The following is a 20,466-nucleotide window of genomic DNA, read 5'->3' on the forward strand; positions in this document are numbered from 1 at the left end:
AAACCACACGCACAATACAAATCACCACTTTGTATATCATTAAATTAGTTATTTAGTTCTCAAAGATATGTAGATGCACAGTGTATGTCATTTGCAATACTACTAAATTCCATTTGGTAGAAAATTAATCAAGAAAGCCAATTACTCACGAAACTAATATTTTACGACTGCTTCAGTGACTCGAGTTACTCAATTTTCTTCCTTTTTACGTCAATTTTGACTTCATAACGAAAGGTGTTCGCAACATACTCAATCAGCATCATTTTCAAAATGTACGTTTATCTAAATATGACCTAGAGACATACTATATATTTTACATTCACAACACAATATTTACCAGCAATATTTACCAACAGTATTTACCACAGTATTTACCAGCAACATCCAGCAATACACCTGACAACAAATATTTTCCATAGCTGCATAATGCACAACGTCGAAGCTCTGACTCTTTCACGATATGGAAACGTAAACTATGAAACGAAGGTATATTTCAAACAATTCGTTTCAGACTTCGTCCTCTAAAAATCACTGGTGACCTGATTTCAATGTCAGAATCAGAGTTAGTATGGTTTTACGCCGCTTTTAGAAATATTCCAGCAATATCCAGCGGGGCACACCAGAAATGAGTTTCACACATTGGACACATGTGGGGAATCGAACTCGGGTCTTCAGCGTGACGAGCGAACGCTTGAACCATTGGGCTACCCCACCGCCTCTCAGAATCAGAATATGTTGAATGTATGATCGCCTACTGTGGACGATATCTATAATTTCCTCTTTATGTCCGGCAGGAGAAGCAGCTCCAAAATCGTGGACATCTCCAGTGACTGTTTGATTCTAAGGTATAACCTGTTTCCGTCACGATATCGTTGAAATCTGCAGAGGAATAACTTGTTTTAGCCACGATATCGTTGAAATCTTCGGAGGTATAACTTGTGTTAGTCACGATGTCGTTGAAATCTTCAGAGGTATAACTTGTTTTAGTGACGATATCAATGTAGGCCTCAGAAGTTTAACTTATTCTCGTCACGATATCGATGAAATACAGCGGCGGACCACACCGAGATCCTCTCTATAGGCATCAACTGCCATGGAAACATGACCCGATCACCGTGGTGATACTTCGTGATAGAACCGAATATACCTGTACAGGGCACTGGACGACCAGGTTTCTGATATACTCTAAAGATCGTCACATTCCTGAGCCACCTGGCACGTAGATCCTTCACGCCATTTGTGACACTCAAGAAAGTGAGTTCTATGCTGACAGACACAGTTTCATAATCAGGGAGAATTACCGCCCATACTTACGTTGATGCACTTGCGCATTTTTAGAGTTCTCAATGCTGGTGGGTCAGTTGAAGCCATATGGAATACGATTGGCCTAGTGTTCATTACGTCACCAACTTACATTGCATCACCTGAACAATAGGTTGTCTTTGAAGAAGTTTCTCCGAAGGACTGACATTTCACTGGGTTTTTTTCTGTTAAAATGTCAGAGATTAATGAGTAAAATAACAGGCTCGAAACTCGAAATTACTCATTTTCGTCCCTCGTGACTGAATACTGAAAGTACAATGCTCATAGTTCGGGATTAACACCATCCACTGATTCAGAATAGACAATCCATAATTCCTTCTTTGACAAGGTTATTCCATACAAAACTCGTTGGTGCTTTAATCATTGCCGTGAGAGCACGGATATAAACTACATAGTGATCAGTAATCATCACAGAGCCAAGTAAGAATTGTTCCATTGTGTTCTGTACGAAGACAACAGATACTTGTTTTGATCATAGCAACACATGAACACATTGTCGTAAATGATTAAAAATAATTTTATTTGTATCGTTTCCAACAAGTGATTAACAGAGTTGATGTTTCCATTTAGAATTGGGAAACCAAATCTACTTAAAGGTTTTCTCAAAAATGACGATCGGAAAATATCTCCTCCAAGTGAATTAATTTCGGAGCCCTGATGTCCGAAAACTATTTTCAACTGACGGGCAATTAACGTATACACTTGAAATCTAAATTCAATCAAAATGAAAGAAAAATTAGAAATGCTCCTGGAATGAAAGTATTTGCAGAAACACTGAAAAAGTAGGTAAAAAACACAACGTTGACTATCCTATCAAAAACATCACCATTGAATAAACATCCTTTCTTTTTTCACCTTTAGCCGCCATAAAAAACAGGTGTATAGTTTGCTTTCCTCAGCATTCACTTTTAGAAACGTTAGTCAGTATTAAACAAATAAACCCATATTGCATCTGTATGACGGCTGTCTGTAAATAAATCTGAACCAGACAAACAGCATGAGCATCGATCTACGCAATTGGGATACGATGACATGTGTCAACAAATTCAGCGAGCCTGATCACCTGATCCCGTTAGTCGCCTTTTACGACAAGCATGGGTTACATGAAGACCAAGTCTAACCCGGATCTCTACAGGTCTCATTTCGAAACGTAACAAAACAACAGTTGGCATATTTGTTTTAGTTGTCCTTATATTTTCCTAGGTTCCCGTCCCCGTCAGCTTTGAAATTTCATTCCAACGTGAAAGACGTATTCTCATATCCATTTTCCCCGCAGCTATGGAAATATATACCCTGGTATGATAAAAAATACATTTACGATTGCAAACTGATTAAAACAGGTCATCGTCATTTTATATTTACATATTAAAATGTTTCTTAAGCAAAGCCACTCGGTCTGCACCTTACATCAATAAACAAGTAATTTAATTTTTTAAATTTCATAAAACATATTTACACAATTATTTAGAAAGATTGTGTAAATATACTCATGCCAATAATGGTTGTCACACCCCTCCCCAAACCCCCCACACACACACCCACACCCACACCCCACACCCCCTCTCCAATAAAAAAGTGATTGGGGGTGACAACCAGTATTGGCATGAGTATATGTAATATGAAATTCTAAAAATTAAAACTACATTTTTATCGCCCATCCTTTTACTTGCTGGTTGAGACTGAAGATGACAAACAAACAGATAATTCACATAGCCTTGTATTAGCACAATGGTAGGTTTTGCCAGTGATGAAGTAAGAACAAGGTGTTTGTTAAGAAATGGATATAAGCAGTTTGTACATATTGAAAAGTAAAAAGTGACAGTGTACGTTCAGCCATAGCCAAATATTAGCAGCTTGACGCAAAATTCAATCAGTAATTGCAACAATGTATAACTACAATCCATTGCAGGGGCGAATCCAGGATTTGTGAGAAAGGGTGAGGGGTGGGGCGTTGGGCGTGCACATAAATTATGAAGTCTGCTCCTCAGGGAAAATTGTATCGGGGGAGAGGGGGGTTGCGCACCCCCGCACCCCCTCTCTGGATCTGCCCCTGCCCTGACGATATCAGCTATTTGACATCTACTTTAAATGGAAACACAGAGAGTCCACATTATGCGTACAGGTCGCATGAATTGACCAAAAAAAGTAAAGTAAACTATAAGACGATACATGTAAGTATTGAGTCAGAATGTGAATCGACATTCAAGAAAATATAGTGACTACGTTCGTTCGTCCCACAGTGTCACAGTGAGGCAGTAAACCATTGCCTGTTTGAAATTCAAATCCGGGATCATTGGTTGACTCTTATATCACTCTTGCCCTTGGTTATAGTCATACACTAAACACAAAAACACAACATCGAAAAGGTGGTTAACTGGACATTATGAACTTAAAACATGAATAGAGACATACATGAAACCACGTTTTAACGAACACTCTTATAATAAACTGACGGATATAATAACGAATTGGTGGGTCCCGGCCTCATTTCGTAGTTTTTAGAAAGGCGTGTAACGAACAACCGTTATAACGAACAACGGTTATAACGAACTACGGTCATAACAAACTACGGTCATAACGAACTACGGTTATAACGAACTACGGGTATAACGAACTATGGTTATAACGAACTACGGGTATAACGAACTAAATTTGTGATCCCCTTGAGTTCGTTATAACCGTAGTGTAACTTACATCAATTCAGAGTGAGTGAGTGAGTTTAGTTTTACGCTGTTTTTAGCAATATTCCAGCTATATCACGGCGTGGGACACCAGAAATGGACTTAACACACTGTACCCATGTTGGAAATCGAACCCGGGTCTGGCGTGACGAGCGAACGCTTTAACCACAAGGCTACCCCACCGCCTCACGCCAATTAAGAACCAAAACATACTTTGGGTACCTGTTTACAGGCAAAGTTAAAAATTGCTTTTACAGTGCACATCCTATCACTGACAATGACGTCTTACCATGCACAATGTTCTGTCACATGTGACAGGTTTGTATTGTATATTTTAGCGAACCCATGTTAGGGTTAGGATTGGTCTTCGGTAGCCCATGCTTGTGTAAGAGGTGACTAACCGGATCGGGTGGTCAGGCTCGCTGGCTTGGTTGACACAGGTCATTGGTTCCCAATTGCGTGGATCAATGCTCATGCTGTTGATCACTGGATTGTCTGGTCCAGACTCGGTTGTTTTCAGACCACCGCCATATAGCTGGAATATTGCTAAGTGCGGCGTAAAACTAAACTCATTCACTCACTTATGTTATAGCGGTATGTTTTGCGCAATTTATTTTAGCGGTATGCACTGCGCGATCTTCTGTGTCGCATCACACCGGAAGCAGCTGGTTTTAGGTTTCAGTTTTGTCTTCGAACGCACACGCGATATTTTTTCATGACAGTAATTTGGTTCTTAGGCATTGCATGCCATACTCTAGTTCCCCATGGTGTAAGTACACACTCAATATGTTTAATAATGTTTTGCAGTACAATTTAATCCATGTTTCTATCATTTAATGTAAATTTGGTACGAATTTCTGTCGGACTCTTTTCAGAGTTCAGGCCATGTGCTTTTCAAACTGAATGAAGCACTGAATAAAAAGCTTACAGCACACACAAGAACAGACGCTGGGGGTGATTGGAGAGGGGTATTCCCGTGGAGTAGAATATTGTTATTACAGTATAATCTCCTTAATGTTGTGTCGGTGTTGTTATAAGGGATTAAGTCACTGGGTGCTGTAAAATTCTCAACTATGTGGTGACATATGATTTAAATTTACTGAGTTCATTTACTGAGTTTAGCTCACTGAGATAATAATGATACTGATTAATGTCTTCACTCAATCAATGTGAGTGAAAGTGATTAATTTGTTCAACTAATCAGTGCCATACAGTACACTTACATATCTTTCATATTGTACAAACAACATTAATTTACAAAAGCTAGTATCATTTTTGCAATGGCTCATGCACAGTTACGACAGTTCGATTCTCCCGATGCCGCCTGCAAATGATCTTCCTTTGTGGGTGTGCTGGTCTGCCTTTAGTTCCAGTGGCAAATGTAAGTACATTTACTGTTTTATAACAATGTTATATAGTCAGATATTATATATTACATTATATCATACCATAAGAACCAAACCATTTTATTACTGTTTCTTAAAAGTGTAATTATGTACTACCCATCAAAGGTTTAGACTTACTAGTGTAAATGTAGCCACTTTCTTCTGTCAACTGTTCTAAACTAGATCTTGCAAAATATTTCATACTGTTTAAAGATACTGTTTACACGTGAACTGATGTATTGTAAAACAAATTCGTAACGTTGAAAAGATTAGTGTCATGAGTTCAATAAATGATGAAACTCTGGAAATTGGTGAATTCTTAACAAGACTTCTTAACAGGTGTTTACATGCACGATATTTGCACATGCTTTTTAGCAATTTGATGGTTGATCCTCGTGCAATTCATCTGCATAAGGTTTGCAGTTGGTTCCCCCAAGTTAGTGGAGAAATTAATCTTCGATGTAACCTCATATATATACATAACATATAGTTAGTGCTGTAAGTGAGTCTAAACATTTGATGGGTAGTATATAATGTATTATCATACTATAGAAACCAAACCATTTCATTTCTAAGTGCTACCAGGTAACATTATGGAGCTTTTGTGTTTTTGCATTGTAGGTGGAAGATGTCTTGCTCGAACTCCTAGCAGACATGTCTCAGGACAACAGATGTCTGCAGATCGCAGATTACATGACCACAAACTGGGTTGAGGCTGAACTCCGATGGAACCCCCAGACAGATTGCCCCCAAAGAAAAAGAAGTATCAAGTCCTCCAGAGAGAACTGTCCAACCTGAAGACAAGCCTGGAGACATTAATATGTTGTACTACTTAGAGTATCCAATTGAATTGTACATATTGCAGAATATATATTTGTACTTTGTAATCTTTTGTGCAATGTTTGATATATTTCATATATGTTTCATGTTGTGATTAATTGTGGCGACACCAATTAAATTGTGTCCTGAGATGTCAAATATCAGTTTAGACTTATTTCATTTCTTTACCACTTCAATTTTTCGTATCATCCTTGTGCCTGTAAAAACATAGACAGGCATTTGTTCGAGGCCTGAAAGAGTGCATTGCCGCGTTTTCAATGACAACAATGTACCCATATACAGAGAATCTGATGTGCACCGGCACTGTTCCAACAGTAGCACAGAATGACACCGGACAGTGCATCAAAGTTCACCAATTACATCTACGCTGGTAATGGTCGACACCTTTCTTATACCCACGTTCACCTTCTGGAACGTCATACCAGCTGACAGTCTGCAATAGACAGGTGCTGAAAAACATTTCAAACGATTTACATACGAACGAGGCGTTTATACACAATTGTGCGCACTCTGCAGGCGTCTTGCTCGAAATGCTCTGAGTGTTAGCGCCTGTGATGGCCTTGTCCTTGAAGCTGGAGAAGACGGATGCGACGGAGGAACACTCTACAATTACAAGAAATGAGTGAATGAGTTAAATTTAAAATGGCATCGACTATATTTTAACTGTGTTAATTCAAACTGCAAAATGAAATAGCTGAACACCGTGCATCTTCATGAAACATATACTTCAAATAACACATGAAAGAAATGAAATGCTTTCATCCAAATTCACCCATGGCGCGAAAAGCGGTGATCAGACAAAACATTAAGTGACATTATACTGCTCAAAAGAACTAGAGAACGCCTGATTCTTTCATTTGACTATGACCAATTATCTGTGGAGTCAAATATTTATGAATCTGTTGATTTTATCACATGTTTGATTTTCAATTAAAAATATCTTAATACATGAACTGTATTCGTATCTAGTCAGCACCCAATATTACTTCAAAGGCTTTTTAAAAAATATCATTTGATTTTAAAAACCTTAAAGAATAAACTGCTGGGCCCGGTTGTTCAAAACTCGGTTATCTTTTAACCAGCCGTTAAGTACATTTAACCGACTGTTAACTAATAACAGAGGGTTAATGGTTGTTCAAAACACACCGAAGGACCGCCGCTAACTTGTTAACAGTGTGGTTATCTCGCAAATTAAATGGCGTTCATGGCTAACGCTGCTTTCATGATGCCAGTTCAGCAAAGAAAGGATAGGTTGTATCGTGGACTGGACTTCGATATTGGAAATTATTCTGACGAAGAGTTACATACCAAACTGTAACTCTGCACATCACAGGAACTTAAATACATATTGTACAAGTACATGATGCCTACGTTTCATCTGTTAACACTTGTGTAAATGTTTATATATGCTTTACAAACACTTTCAAAGAATAAAACACGTACACCCTATTCCCACGTATGATATGATATTGAACAAGGCTTAATGTAGATAATTAAATTAGTTTCATGAAAAAATAACCGAACGATTACATTATGATACTGAAAGTGTAATCGGCGGGATATGGTGATTGTGTTTACCCTTAAGCGACCTTCACACGGCAAACTAAAGTTTGACAACACATGTTGTTGAATTTTAAACTCGCGTATTCACACGCCAAACACATGTTGTCAAACTTTCGTGTCATTTGAGCGTCATGTCTGTATCGGTGCGGTCACGTGACAATTTCGTTGACTGCGATTGGTTGTTCAGTTCACACGTCAAACTCGAGTTTGTCAACATCCAAAGTTTGATGGAAAAGTTGGTGAGAATAGAGACCAATCCTATTTCTCGACATCAGTTTGACAACTCTGAAATTGGTGTTGGTGGCGAGTTGTTGGAATGTTCACACTCTCAAACTCGAGTTTGACAACACGTGTTGTCAAACTTTAGTTTGCCATGTGAAGGCTGCTTTATTCTACCGACCTTCACCTCAGAGAAATTGCCAAATATGTACAACAATGTTGACGTATGAAATCACTACCGTTGAGATTTCATAAAAAATATGGCGGATGACATGGGTTTTGCGAGGACCCATCCCTTGATTCAGGGGTCGTTTGTACATAAATGTGAGATGTAAGTAATCAGAATGATTCTGACTATCTGTGTATTGTTACATGTTTTTATCGTTTTCATTTTAAGAAAGGGAAGAAGCCAGAAATGCAGATTATTACCGTTGTCGTTCTGCGTGATTTTGCGTCAGTCATGACGTCGCCCTGCACAGAAACTTGACAGTTTCGTTTAAACACATCACATTCCTGTATTGTATCTATGTTTAATTTCCTATTTCTTTCTACTATGCTCTTTCCATGCAAATGGGTGTCAGAACAGAGCATTCCTTGCAATCTTAAGACCAAGTCTAACCATGATCTTCACAGGCAGAAACAATTGATGAGAACCTCAGATCTCATCAAATGCTCTTCCGGTTGGTCTCCTTTGACGTGTTTAAGTTTGTTAATGTTGTCGTTAATGTTAGGACGAACTTTAGTCAAATGTGAGAAATAAGCTTTCGTCTGCACCATTGTCATGTAGCCTCCTGTATATCAAAGTAATATCCATATGTATCATGTTATTGCATGTACCATGTATGTACTACCAAAGCGGTATTGATGTTGGTCGGGTTGTCTCACTACATGTATCAAAGGCCCCTGAACATCCGGGTTAGAACTGGTCTTCAGCAACCCATGCTTGTCGTAAGAGACGACTAACGGGTTGGGTGGTCAGACTCGCTGACGTGGTTGGCGCTTGCGTAGATCGATGCTCATGCTATTTATAACTGTACTGTCTGGTCCAGACTCGATTATTTACATCCCGCCGCCAAATTGCTGGTATATTGCTGCGTGTGGCGTTAAACAACCAATCATCCAACTAACATACCTGTTAATGATCGACATACGCCAGTGGTATTATCCATATCGCTGCCCACGGTACACACGCAAAGGTTTTGGGAACACTTGGTGAAGGGGAGAGAACTGCAGTCATTGTCTGTCACGCACGTTCCATCATCTGAGTGAAAAGAACAGACATTAAGCTAAGGATGTGTTAACCTGTTGTAACCGCCGTACTTCCCTATATCGAACAATGACCATTGACATGTAACAAAAGCGAAAGAAGACTTTTTGTGACACATTTCCCCAGACGGAATGGGATCAAGTTTTAGGAACTTGAGATACACATATACTGTCTCTATTCTGAAGATAGGACAACCAAATCGTGTAAAACATTTGGGAAATGAAAAGTAAATGCTTAAGAATGGTTGTCTTAGTATCGTCCAGTCAAGGTAAACACTAAGATCTGCTGATCAGTTACTTCTTAAAGTACCAATAAACCGCCTCAAAAAGTATGGACAGAGATCATTGGCTTACATGGCCCCGACACCATTGGACGATATTCCCTTGGGATTAAAGAAAGCCCAAACATTAACAATCTATAAAAGCTGCCTGAAGACATGTCTCTTCGAAACGTTCTTTAGAGATTAAATTACCAGGAAAATGCCTCTCTACTGCAGTGTATGCAGTGTAGTGCTATGATGAGGAACTAAGTGCCATTTATGTTTTACAGATTAAGATGAAAATGCAGCGGAGAGGGTTTGGGTGATGCTGGCACAGTCAGGATGGTAAGGCTCATCATCAGCTCAGGGCCCTTGCCCCTTCTAAACGCAGCACAGACAGCAGCCCAGAATGGGACTTCTCCCAGGGAACGCTGCCTAGTCGAACCCAACTTTTGTGCAAAAAGGTGATCCTTGCACCCCCAAAATTCCTTTCTTGCTCCCTTCTGTTGTCTATAAATTATGTCATAAGAAGGGCAGTAAGATGGTTTGTCAAACACCCTGTGAATATTTATATTGAGTATTCAAACTTGTGGTTGGCCGGAAGTTTTTTAGATCAGTCAAGTCTCATTTGTTGTGAAAGAGTATTGCAGAACCATGGAGGAACATCGCATGTGTCCACAAGAGAATTGAAACAGTGAAGTAATGGTGTTTGGACACAGAGGAACAGTTTCCAGTACCGGTTTCGAATGCCATCAGGCCCTGAAGCTGTATTAGATTTGCACTTTTTGATAACACTTTTCAGTCAATCTGGTGAGACGTAACAGACAAACGACCCAGTTATTTTCCCATGCATTGCGTGATCGTAATCATCATCATCATTATTATTATAGAGGCACAGAATAAGTAATATAAGTAATAATTAATAACGAGTGAAGCACGTTCCGCTACTTTCAGCCCAAATAACATGAAGAACAAACAACACCGGGCTTAAACAGTGTACTAAAACCTGCCGAGGATCAAACCAATGTTTTGGTAAACGTTTATCCCATTTGGCAACCCCTAACACGTCATACCGTGCCGATCCTTGACTGGTATAAACTAGAGGAATCATTCAGCCCCGGACTCCCACGGAGTTGTTTGGTATCCCCGATATACAGAACAACTGCCCAGAGCATCTTATGACCTCATTGCCTATTAAAGCTTTTTCAAGGATTTACTTCGGTATGCTTACGTGTAGTAGTTGTAGGTGTAGTGGTAGTTGGAACAGGTGTTGTGGTTGTGGGTGTTGTTGTAGTCGTTGGTGAAGGTGTTGTAGTCGGAGCTGGTGTTGTTGTAGTTGGTGCTGGTGTCGTCGTTGGTGAAGGTGTTGTAGTAAAAAGTGTAGTCGTCGTTGGCGAAGGTGTTGTTGTAGTTGGCGCTGGTGTCGTCGTTGGTGAAGCTGTTGTGGTGGTTGGTGCTGGTGTCGTTGTTGGTAAAGGTGTGGTAGTAGTTGGTGCTGGTGTCGTTGTTGGTGAAGGTGTTGTGGTTGGTGCTGGTGTCGTTGTTGGTGAAGGTGTTGTAGTAGTTGGTGCTGGTGTCGTCGTTGGTGAAGGTGTTGTAGTAATATGTGTAGTTGTCGTCGTTGGCGAAGGTGTTGTTGTAGTTAGTGCTGGTGTTGTCGCTGGTGAAGGTGTTGTAGTCGTAGCTGGTGTTGTAGTAGTTGGTACTTGTGCCGTCGTTGGTGAAGCCGTCGTAGTCGGAGATGGCGTTGATGGTGAGGGCGATGTAGTCAGTGCCCCTGTTGTATCCGGTACCGCAGTAGTTGTTTCAGTAGGTGTAGCACTGTTGCTTGTGTGTCCCTTGACGAGTGCGCATACATAGTCCGAACTGCTGCTAACAGGGACACACATTTCGTCAGGTCCACAGGGTGCATCTGAGCAAGGATGATTCTGGGGAGGAAATATTTCAGTTTAAATAGATGTTTGGTTATGTAAACATCTAATTTTACTACCGATGAACTGAACTACAGCTATTAACATTTACCTAGTCTGAATTATGAAATTTTCATTCAATAACATGCGAACAACTGAAAAACAAACAGTAAGTAGCTGGAAAAAAAGCTTTGAAAAGCAGGAATGGTCCCAAAATTGCCATTCTCTAAAGAAATTCCTCTCGATTAATACCACAAAACTCTGGAAATTATAGCCCACGAGAGCCAATGTATGGGCCATTTTTCGTGATATGAGATGTCCGAACACATCGTTGTGTTTCAAACAAACCGGATTGACGGGAGCAGTGTTGGAAACACATCATGATATTTTTCAGAAGCTGCAAGGTGACAATTATGCAGGTTTGGAGACTTTATTCGTCTTAATATCTCAGAAAAACCCAAGAATACGAACTATACAAAATATCAACTGTACAAAGTATTGTGTAGAATACAACAAGACAAATATTAAACCGAATTCTTCCAGCCACAAAGAATTGTGATGGTAGCATATATACAAGCCTTTATATATCACTATCATATAGGGATGATACCGCTTTTCGCGAAACAGTGACCGTGGCACCGTCATAAACGTATGGAGTGAGTGAGTATGGATTTACGCCGCTTTTAGCAATATTCCTGCAACGGGGGACACCAGAAATAGGCTTCACACTTTGCATCCATGTGAGGAATTGAACCCGGGTCTTCGACGGCGTGACGAGCGAACGCTTTAACCACTAGGATACCCCAATGCCCCCATAAACGTATGAAAGGCTAGTCAGCTGTTCAACTGAAGAAATTCGGAAGGTCAGACTTGCATCGGGCATCATTCATGTCACTACTGCATCAAATTTTGAAATGTCCTACACAAAAACCATGAAATCTTTTGAAAGCGTTACTGAGCCCTTGGATGTTGTAACCTGCATCGAACAACTGAGCAAGAGCCGTATAAAGCTCTTTGAAATCCTGGTATATAGTGATAGATATCATGTACTTATCGCAACTATGAACTTGACACAAACGTGAATCCATACTTGAATAGTGAGAATCCAGAATCATAACGCATTTCTGACCAAACATAAGTAAAGTTGCAATCATGTTACAAAACCTTGTCTTAGTTCATTCACGTTGTCAAATAATTGTCTGGAAACCTGGCATGGCCAGTCACAAATGAAGTTGAAAGAGACCTAACGCTGGCCTCCCCGTTTGATTTTTAAACTTTGACCATGACCAAGGAAAGCTTTACGCAATGCATGTATGTACTGTAACTATGGTAGTATCAATATGTCTACAGTGATGTCATGGAGACTGATTATTGATGTTAACTTGCGTTGTTACGTCCAAATGAGTCAATATATGTTTTCGAAAATCTTGAGAAGTTTAGTTGGTGAAGTTTTATTGTTATGACTTATTGATTAGTATATATTAACCGGTGCAAGTTACTGAACCTGAGCTGAACCTAACACAATCAGCTTCGACGGTTGGTTAGACCTCAGCTTGAGAACTCCCGTGCATTCTATGTCTCCATAAACCACAGATGGCGCTGCATGAGCAATGTATAATGTTTTCCAATACAACATTGACAACAAGATGGCTTTAATTTCGTAGATAGTATATAATTGATATAAACTTAAATAATGTGGGCTTTGTTTTACAACATTTGTATCGTTTTTCTTTGACCTTTCAGCCAATTAATATAGTCAGTTTCGTTGGCAATAGCTGATGGTATCGTAGCGTACAAGTTCTTTGTTCTTTATCGATCAAAAAATGATTTGTTTTTAGGGTATGCAAATCAAACGTTTTACAGTTTCAGATATTACCATTTGCTGTTTAACATCCCCCCTAACATGACAACCATCAGTTGATTTTCGACAAACACGGATTATAACTGAAGCTGAAAAGCCGTTAGAGCGTTGGCATGTAACACGAAAAATAGATTATATTCCTACTTTAATACAACGCTAGATATATTTAAAGATTGAAGTGTTGTTGTCAGTTATTGAGGTATGAATCGATAAGCCGACGTTCAAACCGGATGAATCCGTATAACATATCATAATGATAAATCATCAATTTCCTTAACGCCTCTAGGTATTCTGAGCAGTAACGTGGAAAGACCTCTGTCAAAAGCACAAAGATATCGAAGACGATAATAAAGGATCGACCCCAGGCGCTATGACTCTGATAGTGGAAATAATTTTGTTACTTTTTTTCACATACATGAAACGGTCGAGAACACGTAATCAGCGAGTGAAACATGACACGCAATCATCTTAACAGTGATTGTGACAATCAGACCCGAGTTTACTGAGTTATAAAGGGCCGCCTAGGCAACCTGGTTATACATGTATTGTGTACTGGATTATCCTCGAAGGCAGATATATCTTATTTTAGATTTGAATGCATCATCACCCTGGAATACATTTGGCCGATATGCATGTGTTGCTGGGGTGATATGAATCATATTCCGTGCAGCACCTTTGTGCTTACCCCGCCATTGCCTGACACTCCAGCAATGTGTAGATAATATACCACAAGATTATGGTTCATGCTGTGCACGATGTTCGCAGGAATTGTCTTCATACACTGAGCCCATGTGGGGATTCGAACCCAGACCTTTGGCGAGTCTGGATCAGACAATCCAGTGATTGACGCCATGAGATACGATGCCAGAGCTTGCGTTTATGAATCACTGTCAAATAGTTATAGTAATGATACCAGGTTTTCGCGAAAAGGTGAGCGTATCCTGCGATTCAGGTGGCACCCGTCATAAACACATGCAAAGGCTCGTCAGCTGTTCGCCTGAAGAAATTCGAAAAGTCAGAATTGCATCGGACATCATTTTTGCCATTATGGCATCAAAGTGTCACACATATAAAACCTGTTGAAAACTCCGCTGAGGCCCTTAGTGTTGTAACCCGCATTGAACAACTTCTGAGCCGTATGAAGCTCTTTGAAAACTTGGTGAAAAGGGTGAGTAAGCGGATATAGTTTCATGCAAATTCCAGCAATACCACGGTGCGGGACTCGAACCCGGGTCTTCAGTGGGACGAACGAATGCTTTAACCACAAGACTAATCCACCGTCCCTTTGGTAAAAGAGTGTGCTAGACTGTACCTCAAATGACGTGAAACAACAAAGGCTGCATGTGCTTGACAAAGGAAAGTTGAAATCATCCTGTTTGACATTCATTCTGAATCTTTCTGAATAGATCTAAATGCGAAAAAGTTGAGTAGGACACTATTCAGTTGTCGGGGCTATGTGATTGCCTTGGTTTTTATTCACATGTTTGTTTGACGGCAAGTGATATCCACAAGCATATGTATCAGGAGATCAATTTGCCTTACGTATTATATGTAGAAAGACACACGCATATCCCGTTGCGTTCAAAGCAAAGCAAAGATGGAGACTGAAGCTGTTCAGTTAGTTTTGAATAGACAGTGGTTCCAATACTTGCAGTGGATCAACTCGGGTACAAATGTATGTTAGAAAGACCGGAAATATATTTACAAATTTGACAAACATATTTTGTGTCCTTATTTCGGTTATTGCCAAATTAAGATATTTAACCTAAGATAATACCTGAAGCGCACTGTTCAGCATTTTTACGTTTGGAATCAAGATATGGGAGAGATAAGCAATTAGTGTCGAGGTGGGGCTATGAGTCTTCGCGAAACGACTCTTTATATAACATGTTCATACGTCTTTCTCTCCGGTGTTCAGGTACATGGGAATACGTGTGCTTCGAGTGTCAGATAACTGGATCAGTTTTTGGTTTTGTTCCGCTTGATCAATATATTGTATGTAAGGATTTTGAAAACGTTCCGCGATCATTTGATCAATATGCTCTGTCATGAATGGAGTAAAGATTGATCCAGTGTCATGGATTTGTGAGGGAATGCATTGTTATATTGCCTAAACGAGAGCGCTCGCTGTCTGGAAACGAAAGCAAGGTCACAAATAAATATTCCGGCAGTAATGTTACATTGGTGTGGTTCAATTACTTTGCCAACTGCGTACCGTACCAATCAGCTTGTATTTTTATGTGAGAGAGTGAGTGAGTGAGTTTGGTTTCATGCCGCTTTGAACAGTGTTCAATATATATCACGGCATGCCACCTTCGTTTTAAATGTTTGCCCGAAATGATGCATGTCTCACATATCTACCTTTTTTGTGAAACCCACGATGGCCCTGGCAAACCTAAAAACAAAGAGCCGGCGCCGAACTGGGAATCGAATCTGCATCATTTGTTTCATACTTATCCAGGGGAATCTCCACAGCTAATTGCAGCGCCCCGGATGGCAGGTTATCGGAGATCCATTTTATCACATGTCCAATCCTCGTGGTACAAAAGTAGAGATCTTGTGTTATTAATGTGTTGCATAGAGGACAAGACAGGGTGATATTACTGGTGACATGTTGTTAATTATTATCATGTGTTACAGATTAAGATGAAAATGCAGCAGAGAGGGTTCGGGTGATCCTGGCACAGTCAGGCTGGTAAGGCTCATCATCAGCTCTGGGCCTTTGCCTGCTCTACACGCAGCCAAGACAGCGAATGGGACGTCTCCCAGGAAACGCTGCCTAGACGAACCCACCAAGAACTTTCCTGAGAATATGTAGACTCCCCAACACTGCAGACTTTTGCATTACCCAGATAGGGCTCTGCTCGGGCACTCTCCTGATTTGCACCTTGATCAGGAGGTACCAAACCAAGGGCACCGAGAACAATGGGGAGTTTGACGACAGTGTACTTAAAATGAAAGCGAGACATTTCAAAGGCGAGGTCTGCATATTTTGCATGCTTTTCCTGAATCTTGCCAATCACGCTGCTGTCAAAAGGGACAGAAAATTCAATGATGTAAATAAATTCATTAGCTTTATCAAAGAGGACAAGATCAGGTTTGTTGACAGGAATTCTTCTGAGGTTGTATATGGGCCTATTCCACAGACGTTTGAAGGCATCATTTTCAATGACGCCCTGGACATGATCAGTGTCGTACCATGGATGGACCTCAGAGTCAAAGCCACAGGCATGGCGGAAACGGTAGTAAAAGCAACGAGCCATGTCATCATGTTTAAGATATGCTGTTTGTGCCAAGAACGGCATCATCTGACAAGGTGTTGGACAGTCTCTGTAAATTCATTGCAAAGTCGACATTTCATGTTCATATTTTGTTTAAAGATCACATATACTCTAGTGGGGTACAAATACATAAATCACTAACTGGCATCGCTATAAATGAAACCCCGTCATTAAAACTACTCACTTCGGTCTTTAATTAACTTAAATCGACCTTTTTGACAACAGTGCACAATTCTCACCCGCGAACGAAATTTCAACCAATCAGAGCGGGGCGTCTCTGTGACGTCATATGAGGAATAGATATGAGGGCCGATGCAGAATTCATCTACATTTCAGGGGGTAAATTATCTTGTTTACAGGTTTGTATAAACCTGAAATCGTGACAACTGTTGTGGAAAATGAAAGCTATATGTTCTCACAATCTACTGTCATTTAATTTTGTCTCCTGCTTTGCCTAGTTTCCGAGTTACAACTTGTTTTCATAGACGATTCTGTCAAAATCGCTTGGTGTCCTTAGGCCTTATTTGTATAATGACTGATCCAAATTGATCCTATTTCTGTGTTGTTTTGCCTCGATATTTAATCATGTCATGTAAAAATCTGTTTGTATTCTCAAAACAGTGTCGGCCCATAAGTTTTCACATGCAATACAGCAATTAATACTCCCTTGTTGTAACCCGTGTTAGGTGGTGTAAACCTTTACATGTTATTTGTCATCATTCACTTGATGGCCAGTTAATGAATTTATAACAGGTATAGTTAGTAGTAACACACTTAGATTACCCGACAAAGGTTCCCATTTGGCATTTCTTGTGTCTGGAGTAAATATTCAACATTATAAACATCGATCAAAGGATTAACCGATAACACGCTGATTGATTAATTACTTTAATCTTACACAGCGGATTTGTCAAAAGGTAGTAAGTGTTTATGTATGTAGATTTACTAATCTATACTGAATACACTCTGTCGTGTCGGTGTCTGCGTAAAAACAACGTCCTTCTTTCAAAGGATTAACTGGCAATACATTGATTGATTGCCCATTATTGGCTAACTAAATTACTGTTTTTAAAGAAAGGCGGACATTATGCAATTAGTTGCCAGGTGTGCTATCTTGGGTGACCGATGAGACTATACACCAATATGAAATACCTGAAAAGATTTATCACTTTTTCGTATATTAAACTGTTAAAAGACACATCACTTGGAACAGCTGCAGATGAATGACATATCACTCGTTTTTGTGGATATTGATGGATACATTCCTCGAACAAGGTAATAGCCTGACATTGTTCCTATAACTTTAATCTGTTTTAATTATAATATTTGCATTTTGTTTTTCATTTGTCGTAGCATTCAACAGAATCATTGTTTTCGCCGTGAAGTGTAATGAGACAGACAACATACACTAGGGTGTGTGTGCGAATTATGATTCACATTGGCAAACTATAAAATGTCTATATATTTCAGTTCTGTTATAAATTCACTATAAGTATCAGCAGATTGTCTGCTTTTTATTTAGTTTCAAAATGCATACAAGTATGATAATAACTAATTAGGATTATAAGACCAAATATAAAGACGCACATTGACTAGTATCTACATACTGGTGAGTGGACGTTAATCATGTGAATGTAGCAAGAAATTTATCGCGCAGTATTGTGACTTCGACCCCCACCTCGCTTTCCGTGGAAGAAAGCCCTCGGTTTCACATTTAATACCAACCGACTTCATCCAGGCGAAGGAGCAGACTTGGTGAATGACTTCACCTGGTTTACTCCCATTTCTGTACGGTCTAGCAGTACATTGCCATTCACAAATTCAACCTCAAATTTCAGATTCTGTCAAACAGCCTTGGCACGCTTAAAATAGCTGTGGAATTCCTTGCTTTCATCATGAGTCTTGACATGCATCACCAGAGGATCATCTGACAAATATATGTGCAAAAGTACACAAAAGAATTCTATCATGAAGAGCCTCCACATTAATCAATCCCCGACCTCCAGAATTGATTGGCATATATAAATGATTAAGAGAGGAACGAGGGTGGTGGGCTCTGTTATCAGGCATTATCCTTCTGGTCAGGCGGTCAAGACTCTGGATGTCTTGTTTTGTCCAATCAACTATTCCAAAGAAGTAGGAAAGGACTGGCACAGCAAAAGTATTGGTGACCTTGTTTTGAGCATTTAGGTCTGAGCTCCAGATTTTCTTTAAACGAGCAAATCAAGTACTAGTAGTCGCCCAGGGAGGTCAATACAACGCAGAGACTTCGGAATCCATACGTGAGGGTCAGAGTCGCATGCTTTCTTGTAAGCAGTCCAGCACATAGAGAGATTGCAGTGACATGTTTTAGCCTCTTCCAAAATCATTTTTTGTACATTAAATTGATCCTTGCACCCCCAACATCCCTTTCTTGCCCCCTTCTGCTCTCCATAAATTATGTCATTAGAAGAGCAGTAAGATGGCTCTGAATATATCTTAACCTTAAATCAGAAAAACGTTCAGACTTAAGGAGTACATGAAATTCATCTTCAATAACATTTTTGTCATCCAATTTACGAAACAAACAAAATCTCTCATTGTCATTAACTCTCAATTGGGATACGTTTGTCAACCAAATCAGCGAGCCTGACTACCCGATCCCGATCCCGATCCCGATCCCGAGAGAGAGAGAGAGAGAGAGAGAGAGAGAGAGAGAGAGAGAGAGAGAGAGAGAGAGAGAGAGAGAGAGAGAGAGAGAGAGAGAGAGAGAGAGAGAGAGAGAGAGAGAGAGAGAGAGAGAGAGAGAGAGAGAGCGTCAGTGCATGCCTCTGTGAGCATAATTATCATAAATTCTGTAGCTATGTCGAATAATTGCAGTTGCATGAATCTTTCGAATCGTCACAAATGGCAGGTCGAAATACAAAAATGAACAGTATGTCAAATCTAAACATACGGATTCACATATATAAGCTTTAACTGACTGACTCATTTTTTTCTTAATTTGGTTTTACCCTACCCCCGACCCCAAGCTGTACGGGTCTGTATTATAAGGCTGCCCCCCAAACACATGCAATAATTCACATGGAAACTACCAACCTGTGTAGCAAACTGATGAACAGGAAGATACACGTTGTTCGCCGAAACTTGCAATATACCCACAGCATTGGTACTCAGTTGACACTCAGCAGTAGTCGAGATCCAGTTGGCGGAGGCGCACCTGGCCGAATACCCACAGAGTCGATAACACTGTCTCACTGTACCCGTCTGAAATACCTGATACACATAACCAGGTAACAGCTTGTCCCGTTCTCCACCTATCTGTGACAGCCAGTCTGATGACACACTTGAAAACACCAGCATCAAGATGATAGTCTTCATGCTGCTGATGTTGGTCTTGGGAATTCTAAAACCTTTCTGCCTCTCGCTGAGCTTTGTCAAACGCCTGTCCTTTACTTTGCGACGGTCTCTGTACACTGATGTTTAGGCTTCCTATGGTGCTTCCCTATGGTTACCCATGCGGGAATGTCGTCAATGAAATTTTGAATGGGTTTCCAATGTACAAAGGACCTAGATTCTTTCATTTTATCATTTATAATCAATACCAAATTTTAAAAATAAGGAAATGAAAAACTGTTGATGAATCGCTCGATGCATATAAAAGCAGATCGATTTGCAAATCAATCATAAATCTAGTAGACTATTGTGCAATATATTGAAGGAATTAATCTTACATTTCGTGATGATGAAGAAACATTCCCTGAAGTTGTGCCGGCCAAGTAGCAAAACATATAACAGAAAGTTTTCTCGAGTACAATTTCCTTTGGTCGTTTTGCTTGGTTGAAGTTACATGGAAAGTTGAGTGGCGTGTGTCCACCAACGATTCTTTGTTTGTTAT

The 20,466-nt window shown here is 39.9% G+C and overlaps 1 protein-coding gene across 1 annotated transcript; it reads right to left on the reverse strand.

Moving 5' to 3' along the window:
* Positions 1 to 5,869: 5,869 nt before the first annotated feature.
* LOC124266418 (cell wall protein DAN4-like) lies at positions 5,870 to 20,038 on the reverse strand. The gene is made up of 4 exons (XM_046701227.1): positions 19,668 to 20,038; positions 10,769 to 11,465; positions 9,144 to 9,272; positions 5,870 to 6,832 (listed from the first exon to the last, which is right to left on the reverse strand). The coding sequence occupies exons 1-4, from the start codon at positions 19,947 to 19,949 to the stop codon at positions 6,579 to 6,581; spliced, it is 1,362 nt and encodes a 453-aa protein (XP_046557183.1). The 5' UTR covers positions 19,950 to 20,038; the 3' UTR covers positions 5,870 to 6,578.
* Between the last annotated feature and the right edge of the window lie 428 nt (positions 20,039 to 20,466).

The sequence above is a fragment of the Haliotis rubra genome, unplaced genomic scaffold (assembly GCF_003918875.1).
Source record: "Haliotis rubra isolate DU_JTF1 unplaced genomic scaffold, ASM391887v1 Scf1255, whole genome shotgun sequence".
NCBI lineage: Eukaryota > Metazoa > Mollusca > Gastropoda > Lepetellida > Haliotidae > Haliotis > Haliotis rubra.